Below are 27994 nucleotides of genomic sequence, written 5' to 3'. Positions count from 1 at the left end.
TGACCCAGCAATCCCACTACTGGGCATATACCCTGAGAAAACCATAATTCAAAAAGAGTCATGTACCAAAATGTTCATTGCAGCTCTATTTACAATAGTTAGGAGATGGAAACAACCTAAGTGTCCATCAACGGATGAATGGATAAAGAAGATGTGGCACATATATACAATGGAATATTACTAGGCCATAAAAAGAAACGAAATTGAGCTATTTGTAATGAGGTGGATGGACCCAGAGTCTGTCATACAGAGTGAAGTAAGTCAGAAAGAGAAAGACAAATACCGTACGCTAACACATATATATGGAATTTAAGAAAAAAAAGTGTCATGAAGAACCTAGGGGTAAGACAGGAATAAAGACACAGACCTACTAGAGAATGGACTTGAGGCTATGGGGAGGGGGAAGGGTAAGCTGTGACAAAGTGAGAGAGTGGCATGGACATATATACACTACCAAACGTAAAATAGATAGCTAGTGGGAAGCAGCCGCAAAGCACAGGGAGATCCCCTCGGTGCTTTGTGGCCAACTAGAGGGGTGGGATAGGGAGGGTGGGAGGGAGGGAGACGCAAGAGTGAAGAGATATGGGAACATATGTATATGTATAACTGATTCATTTTGTTATAAAGCAGAAACTAACACCACCATTGTAAAGCAATTATACTCCGATAAAGTTGTAAAAAAAACAACAACAAAGAATTAATACAGGGAAAAGCATTTGGGGAGGAGCACATTGGGCCTTCTAAGCAAGGTGGTGCATCCATGGGTATTCACCTTACTATTCTTTAAACTCAATATATGTGGCACATATACTCTTTTACACGTAGTATATTTTACAATTAAAAAAAACTCAAAAGGAAAAAAAGACGAACATTATATTCAGCTCTTGCCATAAGGCCATGTAAACATAGTAAATCTTGGGATTCAGAGGACTATCAAATGCTTCAAAGCTGATAAGGCCTAGTTCTCCTAAACACAAGTTTAAACTAAATTTAGACTCTTAATTTAACTGATATTAACCTTTATAACTTTTTCTTTTTTATGGCTGTGTTGGGTTCGTTGCTGCACGTGGGCTTTCTTTAATTGCGGTGACTGGGACTGCCCTTCATTGTGGTGCACAGGCTTCTCATTGCGGTGGCTTCTTTTGTCACGGAGCATGGGCTCTAGGAGCATGGGTTCAGTAGTTGTGGTTCATGGGCTCTAGAGTGCAGGCTCAGTAGTTGTGGCACAGGGGCTTAGTTGCTCTGCAGCACGTGGGATCTTCCCAGAGCAGGGCTCGAACCTGTGTTCCCTGCATTGGCAGGCGGATTCTTAACCACTGTGCCACCAGGGAAGCCCCCTTTATAACTTTTTAACATTTTATTTCACTGCCGTATAATACAGCATTTTTTTCTGTATTGTTTTTCTACGGCCCTTTAGAGTGAAAAACAAATGGACTAAGGAAAATGTGTTTTAAACATGGGAAGACTTGGACTATACTGTTTAAAAAAATGGATGTACAAATATTATGCCTGTTTTTGTCCAAAAGATAATTCTCAACAATTGCACTGAAAGTTTAGAAAAACAAATCAGCTAATTCCAATTTTTTTAGCTTAATGACAAGCAATATGCAGTCTCAAAAGAGTGAACATCAAGAATAGGAGAAGAGGTGATGAACATGCAATTTCAGAAAGGACAGAAACCACTGAAAGTGACACCAGCAAGATGGCAGAATGGGAGTTTTCAGCTCAAGTCCTCTCACAGAAACATGAATTTGAATAACCATCCACACAGAAGAATACCTTCATGAGAGATAAGAAATCCAGGTTAGAGATGACAGCACCTGGGTATAACACAGAAATAAGAAAAGATGCATTGAAGAGGGTAGAAAGGACAGTTCCACATTACCCACGTTACTGCTCCTGCAAGCCTGAACAATGCAGCATGGAGAGAGATGATTCACACGGGGGAAGGAGAGTGAAGTGAGCACCTACTGTGTCATGGAACCTAGCTCCTGACCAGCCCCAGTAGACACAGGTACCTACCTGGCCAGCCATGACAGATTCAGTTTCCAGGCCAGTTTCCATGGACCCAGGCATTAGGCCCACCCACCCACAAACCCAGAAGCAAGGCCAACCTGCCTAGGGACTCCAGCAGCAAGCCCACCCAGAATCTCTGGCTGGACTGACTAGAGAAGTGCTTACTCCGACAAAGTTAGTCTATAATGACTAGAAGAAGTCATTACTTTTTCAAATGTGCAGACACCAAAATAAGGACACAAGGATCATGAAAAATCAGGGAAACATGACACCACCAAAGGAAGAAGATAAATCACCAATAACTGACCCTAAAGAAAAGGAGATCTACAAAGTGCCTGGCAAAGAATTCAAAATAATCATCTGAAAGTCCCATAAGGTACAAAATAACACAGAAAACTCAACAAAATGAGGCAAAGAATAGGTGAACAAAATCAGAAAGTCAACAAAGATATAGAAACCATGAAAAACAAAAATTCTGGAGCTGAAGAACACAATGACTGGATGTGAAAAATTCAACAGCAGACTCAATCAAGCAGAATAAAGAATTGGAGAGCTTGAACACAGGTAACTTGAAATTACTCTGTGAGAAAAACAAAAAGAAAAGGCGAAAAAGAGTGAAGAAAGTCTTATGGGACATCATAAAAGGAACCGATATATGCACTATGGGAGTCTCAGAAAGAGCAGATAAAGGCAAAGAATCAGAAAGCTTATTTAAAAAAATAATGATAGAAAACTCCCAAATCTGGGGAGGGAAATGAACATCCAGATCCACTAAGCCCCTAAAACCCCAAATGGATTAAACATAAAGAGAGCTTTAATGAGACACATTATAATCAAACTGACAAAAGTCAAAGAAAGAATGTTGAAAGCATTGAGAGAAAGGCCATCTGTCACAAACAAGGGAAAATCCATAAGACTAAAAGTGGATCTCATAGCAGAAACCTTGCAGGCCAGTGGAGAGTGGGACGGTATATTCAAAATGCTGAAAGAAAAAAAACCTGCCATCCAAGAATACTATACCCAGCAAAACTGTCCTTCAGATATGAAGGACAGACAAAAGCTTTCCCAAACACACAAAAGCTGCAGTTCATCACTACTAGTCCTGCCTTATAAGAAATGTTAAAGGGAGTTCTTCAAGGTGAAATAAAACTAATCAAGAACATGAAAACACATGAAAGTATAAAACTCACTGTAACAGTAAGAATATACTAAAATTTAGAATACTCTAGTATTGTAATGGTGACACATAAATCATTTTTAACTCTAGCATAAAAGCTAAAGACAAAAGTAATAAAAATAACTATGACTACAATAATTTATTAATGGATACACAATATAAAAAGATGTAAATTGTGACATCAGTAACATAAAATGTGGGGGAAGGAGAAGTTAATGTATACAAATTTTTGTATACAAAGTTGTTATCAGCTTAAATTAGACTGTCAGTATTATAAGATGTTTTATATAAGCCATGACAGTCACAAAGAAAATACCTGTAGTAGACACACAAAATAAAGAGAAAAAAGTCAAAGCATAACAATACAAAAGAAATCATCAAATTACAAAGGAAGAGAGGACACAAAGGAACTATGAAACAGTCAGAAAACCATCAACAAAACAGAATAAGTTCTTACCTATCAATAATTACTTTAAATGTAAATGGTTTAAATTACCAATCAAAACAGAGTGGATGAATGGATAAAAAAACAAGCTTGAAGTACATGCTATCTCCAAGAGATGCACTCTCGATTTAAGGTTCAAAGTAAAGGGACAGAAAAACATATTCTATACAAATGATAAACAAAAGAGAGTAGGGCTGAATACATAAATATCAACAGAATAGACTAAGTCAAAAATTGTCACAAGAGACAAAGAAGGTTATCATATAATAATAAAGGGGCCAATTCATCAAGAGGATAAAATAATTGTGTACATATACATGTATATATGTAACATCAGAGAACCTAAATAAATAAATGGGATACATCACATTAACAGGATGAAGGATAAAAATCTTATGATCATCTCAACAGATTCAGAAAAAGCATATGACAAAATTCAACATCCTTTCATGATAAGAACTCAACAAAATAGTTACAGAAGGTATGTACCTCAAAATAACAAGTGTCATATATGACAAGCCCACAGATAACATCATACTCAATAGTGAAAGCTAAAAGCTTTTCCTCTAAGATCAGAAACAAGATAAGCAAGATAAACACTTCTATTCAACATAGTACTGGAAGTCCTAGACAGAGCAATTAGGCAAAAAAGAAACAAAAGGCATCAAAATCAGAAAGGAAGAAGTAAAATTATCTCTGATTTCAGATCACTTGATCTTAAATATAGGAAAACATAAAAGACCCCCCCAAAAATGAGAACTAACAGACTCAGTAAAATTGCAGGATACAAAATCTACACACAAAAACAAGTTCTGTTTCTATGCGCTACTAATGAACTATCAGGAAAAGAAATTAACAAAACAATTCCATTTATAATAGCATCAAAAACAATAAAATACTTAGACATAAATTTAACAAAGTAGGTGAAAGATCGGTACACTGAAAACTATAAAACAGTGATGAAAGAAACTGAAGACACAAATAAATGGAAAAATGCCCCTTGTTCATACATTGGAATAATTTACATTGTTAAAATGTCCATCTATAGGGGACTTCCCTGGTGGTCCAGTGGTTAAGAATCTGCCTTCCAATGCAGGGGATGTGGGTTCTATTTCTGGTCAGGGAACTAAGATCCCACATGCCGCGGGGCCACTAAGCCCGCACACCACAACTACTGAGCCCACGTGCCGCAAACTACAGAGTCCACTCTCCCCAAATTACTCTCTGGAGCCTGCGCGCCACAACTAGAGAGAAGCTCACAGGCTGCAACAAAAGATCCCACATGCCGCAACGAAGATCCCACGTGCCGCAACTGAGACCCGATGCAAACAAAAAGATCTCCATCTATAAATTTAATGGAATCTCAATCAATATTCCAATGGAATTTTTCACAGAAATAGAAGAAACAATGGTAGAATTCATATGGAACCACAAAAGAACTATAATACTCAAAATAATCTTGAGTAAGAACAATAAATCTGGAGGCATCACATTTCCAGATTTCAAATTATATTGTAAACCTATAGTAATCAAAACAATATGGTACTATAAAAAGACATATAGATCAATGGAATAGGATAGAGCGCCCAGCACAAACCCATGCATATACAGTAAACTAATCTTCAACAAGGATGACAGGAGTATACTATAGGAAAAGGATAGTCTCTTCAATAAATGGTGCTGGGAAAACTGGATATCTACATGCAAAAGAATGAAACTGTGTATGTTATACCATACACAAAATCAACTCAAAATGGATTAAAGACTTAAATATAAGACCTGAAACCATAAAAATCCAAGAAGAAAATGTTCACTGACACTGGTGTTGTGGAAATTAGTTTTAAGATATGAGACCAAAAGCAAATAACAAAGCAAACATAAACAAGTGTGATTATATCAAACTAAAAAGCTTGTGCACAGAAAAGGAAAGAATCAACAAAATGAAAAGGTAACCTATGGAATGGGGGAAAATATTTGCAAACCATATATCTGATAAGGGTTAATATCCAAAATATGGGATTTAGCAATATGTTTTTGGATCTGTCCCAAAACATACAACCCAGTAACAAAAAAAACAAATAATCCAATTTAAAAAATGGGCAAAGGACCCGAACAGACATAGAGGACATACGAATAGTCAACAAGTACATGAAAAGATGCTAAACATCACTATTCATCAGGGAAATGCAAATCAAAACCACAATGAGATGTCACTTCACACCTGACAGAATTACTAACATTAGAAAAAAAAAGATAAGTGTTGGTAAAGATATGGAGAAAAGGGAACCTTGGTACATTGTTGGTGGGTATGTAAATTGGTACAGCTATTACAGAAAACAGCACTGAGATTCCTCAAAAAATTACAAACAGAACTACTACCATATGAATCAGCAATTCCACTTCTGGGTAGTTATCCAAAGGAACTGAAATCAGAATCTCGGAGCGGTATATGCCTTCCATGTTCATTGCAGCATTATTAACAATAGCCAATATATGGAAGCAACCTAAATGTCCATCGAAGGATGAACAGATAAAGAAAATGTGGAACATATATACAATGGAATATTATTTAGCCCTGCAGAAGAAATTCCTGCCATTTGCGACAACATGGATGGACCTAGAGAACATTATGCTAAGTGGAATAACATAGAGTAAGACAACTACCATTATGATTAATTACACTTATATGTGGAATCTAAAACAGTCAAACACATGGAAGCAAAGAGTAGAATGGTGGTCACCAAGGTGGGGGGCAGGGGGAAATGGAGAGATGATGGTCAAAGGGTATAAAGTTTCAGTTATGCAAATAAGTAAGTGCTAGAGATCTAATATATAGCATAGTATTCACTATACACTTAAAATTTGCTAATAGGGTAGATCTTATGTTAAGTGTTCTCATGAAATACATACACACACAAATAATGAAGTACGTAGGAAGAAACTCTGCGAAGTAATGGATATTTTTATGGCCTCGATGGTGATGATGGTTTCACAGGTATATGCTTATCCCCAAATTGAGTTGTATACATTAAATATTCACAGCTTTTTACATATCAATTATACCTCAATAAAGGGGTTAAAATGTTCTTTTGATATTCAATTTGAAGGCATGATGTCTTTGATAAATCTAATTGAATGGCTAACTTTTCTTCTATTATATATTAAAAAGTTTAAAGCACATGGGATTGAATATATCATTCTCAAATGAAAAAAAAAAAAGCCACAGAAAATGACAGACCAGGGCTGGTAAGATTTTTCTGTAAAGAGCCATAAATTAGATATTTTGGGCTAGTGGGTGATATTTAGTCTCTGCCACATATTTTTCTACTTTTCTTCTTTTCTTACCTGTCCTATAAAAATGCAAAACCACTCTTTGTTGGCAGACCCTCAGCAGGAGTTTGTCAACCCCTGAAGCAAACCATATTCTACTAGACTCTAAGCTCCTGAGTACAGGAACAACATCACACTTCTTATAGTCACATCCTAGAGCAGGTCATGGCATATGTTAGACAAATTATAGGTGCTTATTAAATGAGCAAAGGAGAATGTAAATGATAATTGGAAAAAATTTACTAAAAGTTGAGTTTGTACAATTTTTCCTTATCAGATTTTTTTATTAAAAATATCCTTACATAACAGCATAAGAAAACATAACTTGCTCTATTATAATGTTGATTGTATCTCCTATGTAAGCAACCTGTTAGCTAACTCTTACAAATCAGCAGAACACAGAGACATAGATTGCTTAAAATTCAAAAGCTTATAGCTCAATTCACAAATTTTTAAACACTAAAATCAAGCTAAATGATATCGCCACATAGCTTGAAAACAAGAAACACACTACAAAATAGTATCATAGATTTTTATATTCTTCTGAAGTGTTCCTTTCTTGTTCTGTCAACAAAAATTTCCATGGCTTTCAAATTTAGTTTTTAAATCCTTTCATATCTACTATAAACTAGGTCTAGAAACAGTGGGAAAACAAATTGAGCTGTAGTCGCAATAAACCTGAGATTTTCTTTCCATGAAAATTTTAAATACCTATAAACATCCCATTAATACTTTCTACAGTTCCATTAATTCTGTTGTCAATTATTTAACAAGTATATTTCACACCAATCTTCAGGCTAATTGTGATAACCATACAAAACCAAAGACCTTAAGCAATATATACATATTTCCTAAGTGTTAAGAGATACAGTTAACCAACAGGACTTATTCTTACTTACATTTCTTTTTCAAGCTGCTGCTGAATTAACTTTGCTGATTTTGCCATTGTAATGTCTGTAAAGAAATAAAGACACTGCTGTTGTTTAAAGCAGAAGGGGTCTTTTCCCAAGACTTTTTGCACATATGGAAAATTCCTATTTAAACCAGTAAGTTTCTTTGCCCCACCATTTAAAAAAATTTTTATATTACATTGGATTATAGTTGACTTACAATGTTGTGTTAGTTTCAGGTGTACAGCAAAGTGATCCAGTTACACATATACATATATCTTATTCTTTTTCAAATTCTTTTCCCATTTAGGTTATTACAGAATATTGAGCAGAGTTCTCTGTGCTATACAGTAGGTCCTTGTTGGTTATCTATTTTAAATATAGTAATAAGTATATGTCAATCCCAAACTCTCAATTTATCCCTCCCACCAACCCCACCATTTTTTTAAAGAGCTTTTTTTTTTAAAATTTATTTTTATTCTTATTTTATTTATTTTTGGCTGTGTTGGGTTTTTGTTGCTGCACACGGGCTTTCTCTAGCTGCGGCGAGTGGGGGCTACTCTTTGTTGCAGGGTGTGGGCTTCTAATTGCGGTGGCTTCTCTTGTTGCAGAGCATGGGCTCTAGGCTGTGGGCTTCAGCAGTTGTGGCACAGAGGCTCAGTAGTTGTGGCTCGCAAGCTCTAGAGCACAGGCTCAGTAGTTGTGGCACATGGGCTTTGTTGCTCTGTGGCATGTGGGATCTTCCTGAACCAGGGATCAAACCTGTGTCCCCTGCATTGGCAGGCAGATTCTTATCCACTGCGCCACCAGGGAAGCCCGCTTAAAGAGCTTTTTATCACTAGTATTCCATTATCAAAGTAAGCTTTATATTTGCACAAATATTTATATTACAATTATGCTTACAATTAAGCTGGTGACCCTAAAATTGAGAAGCTCTTTCACAGAAGTTTTCTACATCTTACAGACATTTGAAATCAACACATATGTTGTATACATAAGTCCAGCCAATGTAACAAGAAGAGAAGCTACCAGCTTTGTGATTTTAACAAGACCCTTCACTCCAGTAGAAATACCCTGCCTGTCATATAAAACTAAACCAAGAACATTTCCAGCTGATACTAAGATGGTATGTTACGGCATCAAGTGCACTTTAGTAATAAAAAAGCACTGGTTTGGCACCAGCAGAAGCCAAATAAATATAGAAGAAATAAAGAGGTCAGGTAATGACCCTAAGACTGATTCACGATAAGTCATTGTTAGGGTTACTACTAGCTCACCTTTGAGAAATGCATTGAGCTTTTCATAGAATGAGATTAGGTCTGAAAGAGGACTAAAGATCAACTAGTCTATCTTATTTTTAGAAAAGAGAGATTATTTCATTATTGAGGTAACATTGGTTTATAACATGTTTCATGTGTACAACATTATGATTCAATTTGTGTATACACTACACCGTGCTTACTATCAAAAATTTAGTTTCCATCCATCACCATACAGTAGTAGGTGCAAATATCTTTCTGAGTTAGTGTTTCCATTATCTTTGGATAAATATCCAGAAGTGGAATAGCTGGATCCCATGGTAGCTCTATTCTTAATTTTTTGAGGACTATCCATACTGTTTCCCACAGTGGCTGCATTTACATTCCCATCAACAGTGCACAAGGGTTCCATTTTCTCCACATCCTCGCCCACACATGTTATTTCTTCTCTGTTTGACAACAGTCACTCTAACAGGTGTGAGGTAATGTCTAATTGTGGCTTTGATTTGCATTTCCCTAATAGTTAATGATGTTCATCTTCACTAGTGATGAACATCTTCATTATGTGCCCAATGACCATTTGTATATCTTTTCTGGAAAAACATCTATTCAGGTTATCTGCCCATTTTTAAATCAGGTTTTTTGTTGTTGTTGAGTTGTATGGGTTCTTTATATTTTTTGGATATTAACCCCTTATCAGATAATATGATTTGACAATATCTCCTCCCAGTCAGTAGGATGTCTTTTCATTTTGTTGATGGTTTCCTTTGCTGTGCAGAGCTTTTTAGTTTGATATAGTACCACCTGTTTATTTTTGTTTTTGTTTGCCTTGCCTCAGGAGACAGATCCAAAAACATATTGCTAAATCCCATGTCAAAGTCTGAACTCCCTGTTTTCTTCTAGGAGTTTTATGGTTTCAGGTCTTCTATTCAAGTCTTTAATACACTTTTCAGTTAATTTTTGTGTATGGTATAATAGTCTACTTTCATTCTTTTGCATGTGGCTGTACAGTTTTCCCAACACCATTTACTGAAGAGACTGTTCTTTCTCCATTGTATGTTCTTTGCACCTTTGTTGTAAATTAACTGTCCATATGTTTATTTCTGGGCTCTCAATTCTGTTCCATTGACCTGTATGTCTGTTTTGCTGCCAAATACCATGCTGTTTTGATTACTATAGCTTTGTAGTAATATTTTGAAATCAGGGCATGTGATACCTCCAGCTTTGTTCCTTTTTCTCAGAATTGCTTCGGCTATTCACAGTTTTTCATGGTTCCATACAAATGTAAGGAATTTTTGTTCCATTTCTACAAAAAATGTCATTAGGATTTTGACAGGGATTGCTGCAATGAATCTGCAGATTGCTTTAAGTAAAACAGACATTTTAACAATGTTAATTCTTACAGTCTATGAGCATGAACTATCTTGCCATTTCTTTGTGTCTTCCATTTCTCTCAACAATGTTTTATAGTTTTTACTGTATCGTGGGATCTTAGTTCCCTGACCAGGGATTGAACCTGCACCCTCAGCAGTGAAAGTGTGCAGTCCTAACCACTGGACCACCAGGGAATTCCCATCCTTGGTTAAATTTATTCCTGGGTATTTTATTGTTTTTGCTGCAATTTTAAATGGGACTGTTTTCTTAATTTCTCTTTCTGCTTGTTTGTTGTTGGTGTACAGAAACACAACAGATTTTTGTATATTGCTTTTGCACCCTGCAACTTTACTGTATTCATTTATTATTTCTAATAGGTTTTTGGTGGAGTCTTTAGCTATGTTGAATGAGAGTGGCAAGAGTGGGCATCCTTGTCTTGTTCCTGATCTTAGAGGGATAGCTTTCAGTTTTTCACAGTTGAGTATGATGTCAGCTGTGGGTTTGACATGCATAGCCTTTATTATGTAGAGGTACATTCTTTCTATACCCATTTTATTGTCTTTATCATAAGTGGAATAGTTTAAGAAGAATGGGTATTAAATCTTCTTTGAACATTTGGTAGAATTTACCAGTGAAGCTGTCTGGTCCTGGACTTTTGGTTTTTTTGGAAGGCTTTTGATTACTGTTTTAATCTCCTTCCTAGTTATCAGTCTATTCAGATTTTCTATTTCTTCAAGATTCAGTCTTGGAAGGTTGTTTGTTAAGAATGTATTTATTTCTTCTAGGCTGTCCAATTTGTTGGTGTAGTTATTCACAGTATTCTCTTATAACCCTTTGTATTTCTGTGGGATCTGTTGTAATTTCTCCTCTTTCGTTTCTGATTTTATTTATATGAGCCTCCTCTCTTTTTTTTCTTAGTTAGTCTAGATAAAGGTTTGTCAATTTTGTTTATCTTTTCAAAGAACAAGCTCTTAGTTTCTACTATCTTTTTAGTCTCTATTTCATTTATTTCTGCTGGCTTTTAGTATTTCCTTCCTTCTACTGACTTTGGGCTTAGTTTGTTCTTTTTCTAGTTCCTTTAGGTGTAAGGACTGTGGAGATTTTTCTTGTTTCTTGAGGTAGGCAAGTATTGCTATAAACTTGTACTACTTTTGATGCATCCTATTGATCTCGTATGACATATTTTCATTTATCTTCAGGGATTTTTATTTCCTCTTTTCCTCCTCATTGACCTAATAGTTGTTCAGTAGCATGTTGTTTAGTCTCCACATATTTGTGATTTGTTCAGCTTTCCTCTTGTAGTTGATTTCTAGTTTCAAATCTTTGTGGTAGGAAAAGATGCTCGATATGATTTCAATCTTAAGTTTACTGAAACTTGTTTTGTGTCCCAGCATATGGTCTATCCTTGAGAATGTTCCATGTGCACTTGAGAAGAATGTGTATTCTGCTGCTTTGGGATGGAATGTTTTATTTATATACATGTATGTATGTATGTATGTATGTATGTATGTATGTATGTGTGTGTGTGTATATATTCCACCTGATGTAATACTTCATTTAAGGCCAATGGTTCCTTGTTAACGTTCTGTCTAGATAATCAATTCATTGATGTAAGTGGGAAGTTAAACTCCCCTACCATTTATTGTTGTCAATTTCTTCATTTAGATCTGTTAATAATTCATGTTTTAGTGCTCCTATGTTAGATGTTTATATATTCATAAATGTTACATCTTCTTGATGGATTGTCCCCTTTATCATTATATAAGTCCATCTTGTTCTCTTTGGCTTGAAGTCTATTTGATCTGATCTGAGATGGCTAAACCTGCTTTCTTTTGGCTGCCATCTGCTTGGAGTATCATTTTCCATCCCTTCACTTTGAGCCTATGTTTGTCTTTAGAGATGAGTCTCTGGGAGACAGGACATAGCTGGTCTTGTTTTTTAATACATCCAGCCACTCTGTGTCTTTTGATTGGTGAATTCAATCCACTTATATTTAGGGTGATTATTGACAAATGAGGACTAGTACCGCCATTTTATCTTTTGTTTGCTCTATATCTCCATTGTTTCTGCCTGACATCTTAGTTGGTGGTTTACTAGTTTCCTCCTAGTTTCATGTCTCTGCTCTAGACTTACATTTTGTGGTTACCATCAGGTTTGTATAAGACATCTCATAGATAAAACAGTCCTTTTTCCGCTGATAGGATCTTATCTTCATTTGCCATTATATGGGTTCTGTTCTTTTCCTCTTCCCCTTTTACATTTTTGTCATCTCAAATTATCCCTTTTTATATTGTGAGTTCATTACCAAACTGCAATAGCTATAATTATTTTTACTGCTTTTTCCCCTTTAACCTTTATAATTAACAACCTATTCTGATGTAAAGTTGCAATTTTCTGATTCTATCTATTTATCACCTTACTCAAAGTTTTGCGTACTTTTGCCTCTTTGTTTCAGGTAGAAGAGCTCCTTCCAACACTTCTTGTAAGGCAGGTCTACTGGTAATGAACTCCCTCAGCTTTTGTCTGGGAAAGTCTTTATTTCTCCTTTGTATCTCAAGGATAAGTTTGTTGGAAGAATTCTTGGCAGAGGTTTTGTCTTATAATATTTTGAGCAGGCTATCCCATCCTCTCCTGGCCTATACAGTTTCTGCTGAGAAATCCGCTGATAGATTAATAGGGGTTCCTTTGTAGGCTACTGTCTTTTTTCCTCCAGATGCCTTTAAAATTCTTTATCATTGAATTTTGACAATTTTAACATAATCTGTCCTGGAGAACACCTTTTAGCATTGAGATAATTAAATGTCCTCTTAGCTTTATGGACTTGTATATCCAGTTCCTTCCCTGGCTTTGTGAAATTCTCAGCTATTATTTCTTTAAATAAACTCTCTGCTCTCTTCTCCCTCTCTTCTTCCTCTGGGATAACCATTATCTTTATGAAGGATAATGAAGTTGGATAGTTCTCATAAAATTTTATTTTTAAAAAAATCTTAGTTCTCTTGCCACTCCTACTTGAATCATTTCTAGATCTCTATATTCAAGCTCACTAATTCTCTCTTCCATATGGTCTGCTCTATTTCCAGTGCTTTCTAATGCATTCTTCATCTCATTTATTGACATCTTCAGCTCCAGAACTTCTGTTTGGTTCTCTTTTAGACTTTTAATATCTTTGGTAAAGTATTTCTTCTGTTCATTAATTTTATTCCTGAGCTCACTGAACTGCCCTCCTGAGTTCTCTTGTAGCTTGTTTAGTTTCTTCATAACAGCTATTTTGAATTCTCTATCAGTTAGATTACAATCTTCCATGACTTAAGTTTGGCTGCTGGAGAACTGTCACTTTCTTTTCGTTACACTGTGTACTGTGGTTTTACATGGTACTTGACAAACTGTTCCTCTGCCAGTGCATTTGAAGTAGCAAATACCTTTCTTATGTAGGTAAAGCTTTTTTTTTCTCCTTGATTCTTACAGTTCAACAAGTTGGAAAATAGAGACCTTTCTTTTCTTTTTCTTGCTATAGCACAGGTTTTTGGCTTTTCTTACCTGAGCTGCCTCTGACCATATTTGAGAATTGGCACTTTCCACCCTCTACTACCTCTGCCAGATGTGTCACTGGTACCCTCACTGTCACTGCTTGAGCAGTGGGGGGGTGTGTGGGGAAAAGTGAAGGAGACAGAGTCACGGACACCTTCGCCACATCTGGGGTTGTCGGGTTTGCATGCAGCACTGCCATGAGCCAGGGGACTGGGGTCACAGGCCCCACCACCACTGCTGCTGCGGGTCCCTGTGGCCAAAGGAGCTACTGCAGCTAGGAGGCTGGAGCCATGTGTGCTGTCTTCCCTGTTGCTATAGGGTTCTCTGGGGCTTCAGGCTCAGCCACTGTGGCCAGAGGCTAAGATTGTAGACATTCTTCCACTGTTCCGCCAGTTCTACCTCCTCCATGTGTTCCAGTCCACCCACCTTCAGAAGTAGACTTGTGGATCTCTCCAGCATTCTAGTGTGTTGGGCAGAGGAAACTTCGTTGAGTTTTGGATGTTTTACTAGTTGTAGAATGAAGGGGAGAGACAAAGAAGGTGTCTCACACCTCATGATGCTGACATCACTCCTAATCCGATTTTAAAGGTAATAAAACTGAAGCCTAGTTTTACTGGCTGAGACTAAAATGTTTTTCATTCTTACAAGGTTGCAAACTCTCCTTGATGAAATGTGCTAGATGGCAAACTTGTTTAAAAGGAGAGACTCCATCCTGTCCTTCCTCAACTGTGTATCTGATATGACATATTGTCGATCTGATGAACTTAACTTGGTAAATTAAAATGATTTACGATTAAAAATAAAACACTGTATCAAAGAATAAATGATAACAATCACTCCTTTGTCGCTCCCTAGAACAGCCTGGTAAGGGAGACTAATGAAAATGCTGGAGTATAAATAAATTTTAAGATTTAAAATCCTTAATTTATAGTTCATTAGCAATCATCTCTCACCCTCAGTAATAACAATTGTAGATAACTGTATTAATTCTTAGTAGCAATCCCAGAAAAATCTCAACTATTATTACCAGAAAACATGATAGTACCTTGCTTATTGCAAGCGATTAAGAATGACGGTGTGTTCTTCAGACCAATACTGTCAAGGAGGACTTGATACAGAAACTCTGCCACATCTTTCACCTCTCGCTGGAAGGCTGCACTATCGACAACAAACACAATAGCCCTGGAGGGGGAAAAAAAGAAAAACTGCCATGTGAGCATGCAATAGTGCAGCATTATATTGAAAAATGATACCCTTAATTTTGCGCAATTCAATCCTAATGATTAAAACAAAACAAACTCACATACAGGTGTCTGCACAAGTAATGATACAACACAAATACTTAACAAAGGACTACTTAGTGCTACTATGTATCAATGACTGTATCTAAAAAGACAAAAGAAAATGATGCCTCCCCTCAAGTCCAGCAAATTGTCATATACAAAACCATGTGATAAAACACTAGGACAGACCTTGTACCTGCTATAATAGAAACAAAGAGGAAGATAATTTACATGAAACCAGGTCAGGAACACTTAAAGGAGGATGTAATAGTTGAGTGAATTTTAGCCAGACAAAATACTACTGTGGCAAAGACTATCTGGAAAGTAGTATGTGCAGGGCACAAAGTGGTGGAACAACATGCTTTGGAGAACTCAAGGTAAGTTAATACACAGGTAGGTGGGGAAATGAAGGAAAACCAGGTCAGACGGCAAAGGGGTGCAACACACTGACCTAAAGAGTTTATGCTTTTCTGTCTTACAAAGAATATTAGTGCCTAAATTACAAATACAACTAAGAGGATAATCAAACTAGAAGCAGAGTGACCAGGTAGGGCCCAACCTAAGGCAGCAACAGTGAGAATCCTCATGTGCCAGAAATAAAGAGATATCTAAGCTAAAGCAAAGCAGTCCAGGAAAACAGCAGATAATAGGCTTTAGGAACAAGGGTTTGAAAGCCCAGGAGATGTGCAACAGCCAACATGGAGTTGGAAAGCTGGAACTGAACACTCTGTGCAAAGCCTAGTACTTAAAAGCAGTCTAACAGACAACAGTGTGGGAAAATAATCCAAGAAGAATTGAATCACCAGGCCTCCTGTGCCACACACAGAAACAGGGTATGAACTTACACTATCTCATGGTGTAAGATCCCCAAGCAGGAAGATATATAAAAATTGGGCCAGACTCAATGAACTCCTATGGCCCCCAACAGAAGGAAATATGAACCCCTTCTGGAGACAGGCTTTCATAACCTAAAGCAATTTAAAAAAACAAAACAAAACAGCAACCACAACATCAACAGCAAAACCTAACCCCCTTGAACAGGGTATCTGGATCAAAATTACAAAGCACAGTAAATAAACCATTATGAGGGAGAACCACAAAGGCAGATTAATCAGCACTCAAAACTAAAAATAATAAAGCAATCAGTAAAATATTTTAAATTATTTAAAAGAATACTAGACACCATAATAAAAGAATAAAGATAGTACTAAAAAAAAGGCTGATTTTGAAAGATATGTTTTTACAAGTAAAGAACAAAATTAGTAACAACCCAATGGAAAAGTTAAGCAGAGAATACTACAGCTGAAAAGGATATAATAAACTACAAAATAAAGACGAAAATATCAACTATACGTAAGGTAAAAAGACTTGGAAGATATGACAGAGAAGAGACAAGAAGAGCAGAAATGATAAGGTTCAATGATGTTAATAAGAGTTCCAGGAGGTGAAAGTGAGAATTTGGAAATAGAACTACCTAAAAAGATATTGTTGAGCATTTTCCAGAACTGAAGATACAAATCTTTCAACTGAAATAGCACACTTGAATCCCAACCATGATAAAGCTAAATCACCCCTAAACAGAAGGATAATCTACCCCTGAATACAGGATTAAAAAAACATAAGATTCTGTATCATGAAATGACAATTAGATTGAGCACTGCTTTCCCATCTACAACAACAGATATCTGAAGTCAGGAGTAATGCCTTCAATGTGAAAACAGAAATAACTGCCACCCAGGATTTTATACTCGGCTAAAATAGTTATTCAAAAATGAAGACCAATGAAAAAAGTTTCAAATGAACAAAAGATGAGAAACTTTTATCTCTTATTCACCATTTCTGGAAACATATCCAAAAGATATACGTGAAAGAAAACTGAATCAAAAGGAAAGAGTAAGAGGCAAGAAGCGATAGAGAAAAAAGAAATCCATAAACATCCTGGTAATTCTAGGTGATCACTGAATGATGGAGAAAAATATTAGTAACTGTTGGGTGTTAAAAAAGAAGAAAGAGAAATAAAATGAAAGGAAGATGTGAGGAAGATCAAAGTAAGGTATTTTAAGTTCCAGTGAAAGAAAACCAATATTATTGATTTTAAACTTAAGTAATCAAAGTTTAAAAAAAAAAAAGTAGAGGGTCACAATGAAAAAAGAAAAAATAGCATACTTTCAAACCAGCAGAGGGGGAAAAATGATATTAGGGAAACTTGATTAACCAAAAAAGGTAGGATTAAAAAATTAGAAGCCTCAGATCAATATACTATAAGTTGACCCTTGAACAATGTGGGGATTAGAGGCCTGACCCTCCAGTCAAAAATCTGCGTATAACTTCACGGTCAGCCCTCTGTATCTGAGGTTTGGCATTGCCGGATTCAACCAACCACAGATTGTGCAGTACATATTAAGTGAAAAAATTCCTCCTATAAGCGGACCCACACAGTTCAAATCCATGCTGTTCAAGGGTCCACTGTAGTAAATGTCTTTTGAATTTGCATTTATTGTGATTATGATTTGAGTTCATTTGTATCTTACATACTTTGAACGTTTTAGCTACCCAAAATACTTGGATCAAAGAGTAATTACACTGTGAACTGTAAAAAATTTATAATTGAAAATGGAAAAAAAATTTTAATTAGAAATTAAAACCCAATTATAGCAAAATTTGCCAGTTCTAGATTTGTATCAATTGTTTGAGGAATAAAAAAAAAAAAAAATCACACAACTCCCAGTTTCCAGTCCAGCATGAAAGAAGCTGGAAGTCACCACTGCATTCTAACAAGTAAAAAGCTAACCAGACTGAAAACTCAACAGCACTTAGATTCATCAGAGAAGTGAGGTTATACAGCAAATCACTCCCCGCCAAATTGGAGAGAACAACACATATATACAGAAAAATACAACTTACTGAGGAATCAGTTGAGAATCAAGTATGAAGCTCACAGTCCAGAGACACAGGTTCACTAAGACTGAGACCTAATCACAGGACACTTCCCTTCCCCTCACACTTCACCACATTACTAAGGGCAGTTCTTACCCAGTATATTGTGTCTGGCTATCAAGAAAAAATTACAAGACATACTAAAAAGTAAAAAAGAGTTTGAAGAGAAGGGGCAAGCAACAGAACTAGACTCAGATATGGAAGAGATGTTGGAATGATTAGACCAAGAATGTAAAACAACTGTGACTGTGGTGCTAAGGGCTCTAAAAGATAAAGTAGACAACATGCAAAAACAGATGGGCAATGTAAGGAGAGAGATGGAAGTTCTAAGAAATAACTAAAAAGAAAGCTACAGATCAAAAATAACCTAACAGAAATGGAGAAAGCCTTTGATGGAATTATTAGTAGACTAGACATGACTGAAGGAAAGAATCTCTGGCTTGAGATATCTCAAAAGAAGCCTCCAAAACTGAAAAGCAAAGAGAACAAAGACTTAAAAAAACATAACAGAATATCTGAGAACTGCAGGACAACTACAAAAGTTGTAACATATATGTAATGGGAATTCCAAAAGGAGAGGAAAGAGAGGAAAGAACAGAAGAAATATTTAAACAATAATGACCGAAAATTTCCCCAAATTAATGTCAGACACCAAAGCACAGATTCACAGAAACCACAAGAAGCTCAGAAAACACCAAGCAGGATTAATACTAAAAGAACCATACCTAGCCATTATCATTTTTAAACTACAGAAAATCAAAGATAAAGAAAAAAAATCCCACAATAAGCCAGAAGGAAAAAGACCTTACTTATAGAGAAGCAATGTAAGAATTATATTCAACTTCTCAGACATCATGCACGCAAGAAGAGAGTCAAGTGAAATATTTAAGGTGTTGAGAGAAGAATTCCCAAAACCTAGAATTCTATACCGTGTGAAGTTTACAGCATTGAATGCATTTATTAGAAAAGAAGAAAGACTTAAAATCAATCATCTAAGCTTCCACCTTAGGAAGTTAGAAAAATCAGAGTAATTTAAATCTACAGTAAACGCAAGAAATAATGAAAGAGCAGAAATCAACGAAACAGAAAATAGGAAATCAATGGAGAACATCAACAAAACCAAAAACTGGTTCTATGAAAAGATCAATAAAATTTATAAACTTCTAGCCAGTCTAACTAAGAAAAAGAGAAGACACAAATTACAAATATCAGAAATGAAAGGGGATATCACTACAGATTCATGGACATTAAAAGGACAATCAAGGGATACTATAAATAACTCTATGCCCCAAAATGTAATAACCTAGATGAAATGGTCCAACTCCTTGAAAGACGCAATCTGCCAAAACTAACATAAGAAACGGACAATCTGAATAGCCCTGTATCTATTAAAGAAACTGAATCAACAATTAAACCTTCCAAAACTGAGAGCACTAAGCACAGGTGGGATTACTGGTGAATTCTATCAAATGTTTAAGGACATTTATACAATGTTATATGCCACAAATATTCAATTTAAAAAAATTTAAGAAAGAAAATATACAAGTTCTCTATAATTTCTTTCAAAAAATAGAAACAGAGGGAATATTTTCTTACTCATTCTACGAGGCCAGCATTACTTTAAACACAAACCAAGACATTACAAGAAAAGTACAGATAAATATCTCATGAACACAGATGTAAAAATCCTCATGAAAATATTGGCAAATCGAATCCAACAATGTATGAGAAGAATTATACACCATAATTGGTTCTGGACCCAATTCCAATGTGGGGGATGTGGGTTCCCCCACCACCAAGCAATGCTCCTGACACCAGCTGGGTGCCCTACAATTCAACTCAATTCTGATGCTATCTACTTGGAGGTAACATCAGACCTCGCAGGTTAAGGGCTCAGTGCCACAAGACTGCCCTCCACTTCAGATGCCAATTACAAGCCCAGATTGTTACCTGTGCTTCCGACCAACAGGCTACAGACTCGAAGGTCTCACAACTCCTTCCTTCGGTTTGATTAATTTGGTAGCAGGGACCTCAGACACCAGTCAGAAGTCCAGGTTGTTAACTGTACCTCTGACAGAGGTCCCCATGACCCCTCCTTCTTGGATTCAATTAATTTGTGAGAGCAGCTCAACTCAGGAAACTCATTTAACTCACTAAATTATCAGTTTATTGCAAAAGATATTAAAGGATATGAATCAACAGCCAGATGAAGGGATACATATGGTGAGATCCTGAACAAAGGAGCCTCTGTCCCACGGAGTTTGGGCCCTGCAGGGTGGCATGTGGAAGCATTCTGGTTCCCCAACCTAGAAGCCCTATGAACCTCATCCTTTTGGGGTTTTATAGAGGCATAATTATATAGGCGTGATTAACTGAACAACTGACCGCTGGTGATTGATTCAACCTCCAGCCTCTCTCCTCTCCCTTCCCTGGATGGGAATGAAAAGTTCCAACTCTCTAATCATATGGTTGGTTCTTCCGGCACCCAGCCCCCATCCTTAGGTGCTTTCCAAAACTCACCCCAAAAACGTAACAAAAGACACATTTATCACTCTCATCACTTAGGAAATTCTAAGGGTTTTATGAGCTCTGTGCCAGAAACAGGGATGAAGACCAAATACGCATTTCTCATTATAAATCACAAAATCACAACCACCAAGTGGTATGAAAGGCTGGTTCAACGTTCAATCATCAATTAACATAATCATTTCATTGATATATAAACTAAAAAAGAAAAATCACACAATCGTATCAACAGATCCAAAAAAGCATTTGACAAAATCAAACAACCATTCATGATAAAACCTCCTAGTAAACTAAGAATAGAGGGGAACTTCAACTTGATAAAGAATACCTACAAAAATCAAATGGTTAACGTCATACTTAATGGTGAAAAAAAATCAAAGATTTCCTGCTAAGACCAGGAACACAGCAAGGATGTCCCATCTCACCATTGCTTTTGCAACACTGTACTGTAGTTTCAAGCTAATGCATTAGGACAACAACAGGAAATAAAAGATATAGATTAGGAAGGAAGAAATAAAAATGTCTGTATTCGCACATGAAATGACTGTAGATGATCTGAAAAAATCAACCAAAAAGCTCAGGAACTAATAAGCGATTATAGCAGAGTTGCAGGATACAAGGTTGATACACAAGTGAATTGCTTACCCAAATATCAGGAATGAACAAATGGAATTTGATATTAAAAACACAATACCATTTACATTAGCATCCCACAATATGAAACTTAGGTACAAATCATATGAGATCTATATGAGGAAAACTATGAAACTCTGATCAACAAAACTGAAGTAGAACTAGAAAAATGGAGAGATATTCCACGTTCATGTATAGGAAGACTAAATAGAGTCAAGATGTCAGTTCTTCCCAACTTGATTTATAGACTCAATGCAATCCCAATAAAAATCTTGGCAACTTATTTGTGGATACTGACAAACTGATTCTGAAGTTTATACAGAGAGGCAAAAGACCCAGAATAGTCAACACAATACTGAAGCAGAATAAAGTTGGAGAACTGATGTTACCAACTTACTATGAAACTATAGTAACAAAGACAGCATGGTATTGGTGAGAGAATAAATCAATAGAACAGAGTCCGGAAAGAGACCTTCATATATACAGTCAAGTGATCTCTGATGGAGGAGCAAAGGCAACAAATGAAGCAAAGATAGTCTTTTCAACAAATAGTGCTGGAACAGCTAGACATCCACATGCAAAAAAATGAATCTAGATATACAGAACTTACACCTTCCACAAAAATTTACTTAAAATGGATCATACAGGGGCTTCCCTGGTGGCGCAGTGGTTGAGAGTCCGCCTGCCGATGCAGGGGACACGGGTTTGTGCCCCGGTCCAGGAAGATCCCACATGCCGTGGAGCAGCTGTGCCCGTGAGCAACGGGAGAGGCCACAACAATGAGAGGCCCGAGTACCGCCAAAAAAAAAAAAAAAAAAAAAAAAAGGATCACACACCTAAACGTAAACCAAAACTACGAAACTCCTAGGAGATAACACTGGAGGAAACCTATATGATCTTGGGTTTGACAATGACTTTTTATATACAATATAATCCATGGTAAACTGGACTTCAGTAAAGATAAAAATTTCTGCTCTACAAAAATCAACATCAAGAGAATGAGAAAACAAGCCACAGACTGGGAGAAAATATCTGCAAAAGATATATCTGATAAGGACCGTTACCCAAAATATATAAAAGAACTCTTGAAACTCAACAGTAAGAAAACAAACAACTTAATTAAAAAATGGGTCAAAGATCTTTACAGACACCTCACCAAACAAGATTTAAATAACTTATAAATAGCAAATATAAAAAGATGCTCCACATCATATGTCATCAGGGAAATGCAAATTAAAACAACAATTAGATACCACTACATACCCATTAGAATGCCAAAACCCAGAACACTGACAACACTAAATGCTGGTCAGGATGCAGAGTGACTGGAACTCTTTCATCGCTGGTGGGAATGCAAAATGGTACAGCCACTTTGGAAGAGAGTTTGGCAATTTCTCACAAAACTAAACATACTCTTACTATATGATTCTGCTATTGTGCTCCTTGATATTTACCCCAAAACTTACGTGTACACAAATACCAGCTTAATTCAGAACTGCCAAAATTTGGAGGCAACCGAGATGTCCCTCAACAGGTAAATGGATAAATAAACTGTGGTACATCTAGACAATAGCATATTATTCAGCACTACAAAGAAATAAGCTATCAAACAGTGAAAACACATGGAAGAAACTTAAATGCATATTACTAAGTGAAAGAAGCCAACATGAAAAGGCTACATACTGTATGTTTCCAACTATATGAAATTGTGAAAAAGGCAAAACTATGGAGACAATAAAAAGATGAGTGGTTGTGAGGGGTTAGGGGAGAGAAAGATGAACTGGCAGCACAGAGAATTTTTAGGGCAGTGAAACTACTCTCTAAGATACTATAATGGTGACTACATATCATTGTACCTTTCTTCAGATTCCTAGAATGTACAACACCAAGAGTGAATCTTAATGTAACATACAGACTGAGCGATTATTATGTGTCAATTTAGGTACATCAGTTGCAACAAATGAACCACTGGGGTGAAGGATGCTGATAATAGGGGAGGTTAGACATGTGTAGGGGTAGGGTTATATGGGAAATCTCTGTGCCTTCTATTCAATTTTGCTGTGAACCTAAAACTCTCTAAAAATAGTCTTTTTTTTTTTTTTTTTTTTTTTTTTGCAGTACGCGGGCCTCTCACTGTTGTGGCCTCTCCCGTTGCGGAGCACAGGCTCCGGACACGCAGGCTCAGCAGCCATGGCTCACGGGCCTAGCCGCTCCACAGCACGTGGGATCTTCCCGGACCGGGGCACAAACCCATGTCCCCTGCAATGGCAGGCGGACTCTCAACCACTGCACCACAAGGGAAGCCCATTTTTTTTTTTTTTTTCAAATCAAGCAACAGTCTCAACTATGACAGATTGCTCATCACCACCACCTTGTGGGCCAAGAAGCAACAACAAAATACAAAACAAGATACCTTCAAAAATAAGGAAAGAAACAACTACCTCATTCCATCAACCCAGATTCCATCAATTAAAACACATATTATTTCAGGTTCAACTAAGAAAAAAAATACTGCCAATTAAACTATGACACCATTAACTATAAATGGCATTCCAATTTCATAGATGTTAAAATGTGTCTTAAAATAAATGAAATGTGGTATTTTGATTTTCCTCAAGCTCCTACCAGTGTTAGAGACTACACAAGAATAAAGCATCTTAAGCTGAAGCACAAGAAATTTAGGAAATAAGAGTCAGTAATACTAGGACAATACTAAAAGAAATATGAAAATATTCTTCTGTACTTTTCAGGCATCAGTTTTAGATAATTTATGGATAGAAATAAATAATGTTGGATTTTAATATCTTCTCAGATGCCACCTAGCTTTAAAATTCTTTTTTCAGATTTTAATAGTTCTACACATTACTAAATTTGTCCTCAGAGTAAATGAAAAATTTACTGACATCATAATAAGGGTAAACACTTTCTGAACACTCTGAGAAATATTTTCAAATATTATCTCATATAATCCAAGTGAAGGTGGACTTGCAACCCAGAAATGCTGACCCCAGGGTCCATGCTCTTTCCACTCCAGGACACCAGGATGCCTCCAGAATACCATGAGAGCAAACAACATAGCTGGCCTTGATATAAAGATTTCAGACAAGCCCTTCCCACTTCCTACTTACCTGGCTGAAGCCTTAAACCGCTCTAAGAACTGAAGTCTCAAGCTCTCATGGCCAGGGAGGTCAATCAAGGTCAGGCTAGTGCCCTAAGGATGCCAGCAATATTATTAATGTTTCAGTCCGGATTCACATTTACAACATAAATCTTTCATATCAGATCGCAGGTATCAGAATGGTACCCAATTAATGAATCAGAAAAGGTCACTGTAACTGATTAATGAATCAAACAAATGTTCACAGAGCATCCTCTATTTATAAATCATGGAGTGAAGGCTCTGGAGATTTAACAATGGACAAAAACATGGTCCTGCCCTAACAGAGTTTATAATATAATCAGAAAGGTCAACACAATGTAAAATTACATGTAAATGTAAAATTACAACTTTGATCAATGTTCTCAGGGTACGTGAGAAACCTGACCCTGTATGGGGAAGTCAGGAAAGTCCAGGCTGGGACTTTCCTGAGGCTGGGAAAAATACCAGTATGAATAAAAGCAAAAACATGTGAAAAACAGTAATAAATATTCACAAACTAAATAATATAAGAACCTACATTTTATCATATAACATGTTACGACTGCAGGGATCCCCAACCTTTATAAAAACAAAACATTCTTTTATATTTCTACTGCAATCTAATTTTAAAATATATGTCCACTAGACACACCATTTATTTGTTCCAACTCTGTCAATATTTTTTGTCAATTCTTGATCCAGGTGACAATCACTGAACAGGGCGGGGTTGTGCCACTACGGAGCAGACTGATTAAGTGCCCACTTACATGCTATTCATGCCAGGCCTTCATTCTTGAGCTCAGGTTCAATGCAGATGTGGCAATGCTCAATCCTAAGACTCTCGGGTATAGCCCCGGTACATTTATCAGACCCACGGATCATTTCTCATATGTTCTGCCTTCTCCACAGCCAGCCTCAACCACTATTCAGCAGGAGGAAGTCAGCATTATGCACAGATTTGACATAATTACAGCTGGATACACTGTGACCTGTCACTTAGTCTGTTTAATCTTTTATAGATAATACACGAAGTGTATTAGCCTTTTTTCTATTTTTATACTGGTAGTGTAGGGACCTCAGGTTGGGACCCCCATCACATTTCATAATCAGCACCACAACACATACTATAAACAATCCATAAGGTACAGTACTAAATACATTACTATTTTGAGAGACTAAATCTAAAACACAAAGAGGGTGGGAAAAGAAGTAAAAAAGGGAGGGATGTTTTACATATTCAATAGAAACATGCAAGTCTTATTTGTAATGTTAAGTTTTCTGATAGCTATATTAAAAAAGTAAAAAGAAACAGGTAAAATTTTAAAAATATGTATTACATAACCCAGTATATCTAAATTAGCTTTATAACATATAAAAAAAATTCAAGAAATTGATATTTATTCTTTTTTTCATCCCAAGTCTTCAAGATCTGATGTATATTTTATACTTATAGCAGCCCTCAATTTGGACTGGTCATATTTCAGGTGCTCAACAGTCACACACGATCAGTGGCTACTCTGTTGGAAAGTACAGGTCTAAAGCATACCCTGGAATACCCCACTTAAAATATCTAGTACAAGTGCCCCAAGAATTAAAGATCTCCCAAATCTGAAATTTCAAAATCTGAATCCTTGGGAGTTTAAAAAGGTCTGAGTCAGAAACAGTGCCATTATTGAAAAAAGAAAAAAAATACCTCTAAGACATTTAAAAGGATGTCTCTTTATCTTTGCTTACAATGCTTAATACTGGAGGTACCAGAAAAGGGCAGGGCGGGGTGGGGAGGACCCAAGGAGAGGGAGAAAAAGTCTCTAAAATCACCATTCTAATTCATCCATCTACACATCTAATGCCTCCAATCAGTCATCCACCCACCTTCCTTCCACTCACTCACTAAATACCTATTAAGCATTATAATTGGCTTGGCAGTCACTATCTACATTCTGGGGCCATACAGGTACATAAAAAGTCCTTCTCACGATTCCTTATTGGTGTTTTTTAAATATACTCATGTATACTCCATAAGATATCCACTGCAACACTGTTTGTAAAAGCAAGATTGTAACAACCAAAAAACTAAATGTCTGTTAATAGGGCTCTTATTAAATAAAAACTCAACATTAGTTGACAGGAGTAAAAGCTTTCTGATTATACTGTCTTCACATTCAACTGTGATCATGTACTACTTTTCCATGTGTACCTGTAAGATTTTTCTGTCATGTCTCAAAAGTAAAGGCTTTAAGAAAGGAAAAAAAAAATTGTATGGTATAGCCACGTAATGGAATACTATGCAGGTCATAAAACAACCTGGTAGTACTATGTATGCAAATGAGGAAGAAAAAATGAAAACAAATCCAAGCTGTATCAGTTATATTGTTAAATTAAAAACAAAAACAAACGGGAGGGGGTAGAACACAGTGTTAAAAAAGAAAAAAGTAAAGATATACAGATATGTTTGTATAGCATAGACCATCTGGAAGGCTATACAGGAAAATGGTAAGTTACTACCTCCAAAGAGAAGACTTGTAAGAAGGGATAGGAAAGGCAAAATTACTTTTCACCAAATATCCTTTCTAACCTTCTGAATTTTTGTCCCATATACATGTACTAAAGAAAAAGGCTTAATGCTCACTCTTAAGAACTCATGGTAAAGTTGGAATTAAGACACAGAAACAAAAATTAATAAATAATCAGTGTGCATAAGGTACAACAAAGCAGGGGAGGGCATGATTAAGTCCACTGCTTGGATGGTCAAAAGAAGAATTTGTCACATGCACAATATTTATCCATAAAAATAAGCTATGAACGTACCTATGCCCTCAGACTAATTTATCCTAGAAATGTCTTTTCCTGACACACCGAAGTAAAGTAAAACTGTCAGACTCCCCACATTCTAGGAACCTCTTACCCTGTTATTGTTGACTCTGTAGGCAGCAGAGCTGTCAGTGATGGAAGTCTGAGTGTCTCTGTAAAGGCCTGTTAACAACTGTAAAACAAAACAAAACACAACATGGGGGAGATCAGAGTAAACATATAAATAGCAAACCTAAAGAAAGTAACTTTGCTCTAACTCTCCTAGGTGTAAGGTCAAATAAACGAATGTTACTTGCAATAGCTGAAAAGGACCATATTAGTTTTTTTTTTCTTTCTTCCTTTGCTTGTACAAAAATCTAATTAATTGCAAACTTCATTCCCCTCTCCTTAACGAGAGGAGGGGGATAACTATTATTTTTAAACTATTATTTTCAAATAATAGTTTCAAACGGTTAGTGGCCAAATTTACCGACCTTCCATCAACATTTACAATCATCAAAGTGGAAGGGAAATAATTTATACTCTCAAAAAGAAGAGTAATCAGAAGAAAACCTCCGCTACTCTCTGTAGCAAAAACCAAACATTTAAAAATACTACATAGGGCTTCCCTGGTGGTGCAGTGGTTGAGAGCCCGCCTGCCGATGCA

General features: G+C 36.4%; 1 protein-coding gene across 1 annotated transcript in view; it reads right to left on the bottom strand.

The window, feature by feature from the left end:
- The window catches only part of SRPRB (SRP receptor subunit beta), a 39613-nt gene that overhangs the window by 9284 nt on the left and 2335 nt on the right, over nt 1-27994 (bottom strand). The window contains exons 3-6 of the mRNA XM_060011289.1: nt 27443-27520; nt 24527-24609; nt 15065-15201; nt 7868-7922 (exon numbers count right to left, since the gene is read on the bottom strand). Coding sequence (XP_059867272.1) covers nt 7868-7922; nt 15065-15201; nt 24527-24609; nt 27443-27520 — 353 coding nt within the window. The remainder of the gene's footprint in view (nt 1-7867; nt 7923-15064; nt 15202-24526; nt 24610-27442; nt 27521-27994) is intronic.

The sequence above is a fragment of the Delphinus delphis genome, chromosome 4 (genome assembly GCF_949987515.2).
Source record: "Delphinus delphis chromosome 4, mDelDel1.2, whole genome shotgun sequence".
In the NCBI taxonomy this organism is placed as follows: domain Eukaryota; kingdom Metazoa; phylum Chordata; class Mammalia; order Artiodactyla; family Delphinidae; genus Delphinus; species Delphinus delphis.
The sequence above is the reverse complement of the archived record's forward strand: the minus strand, read 5'-3'. Positions and strand labels throughout refer to the sequence as shown.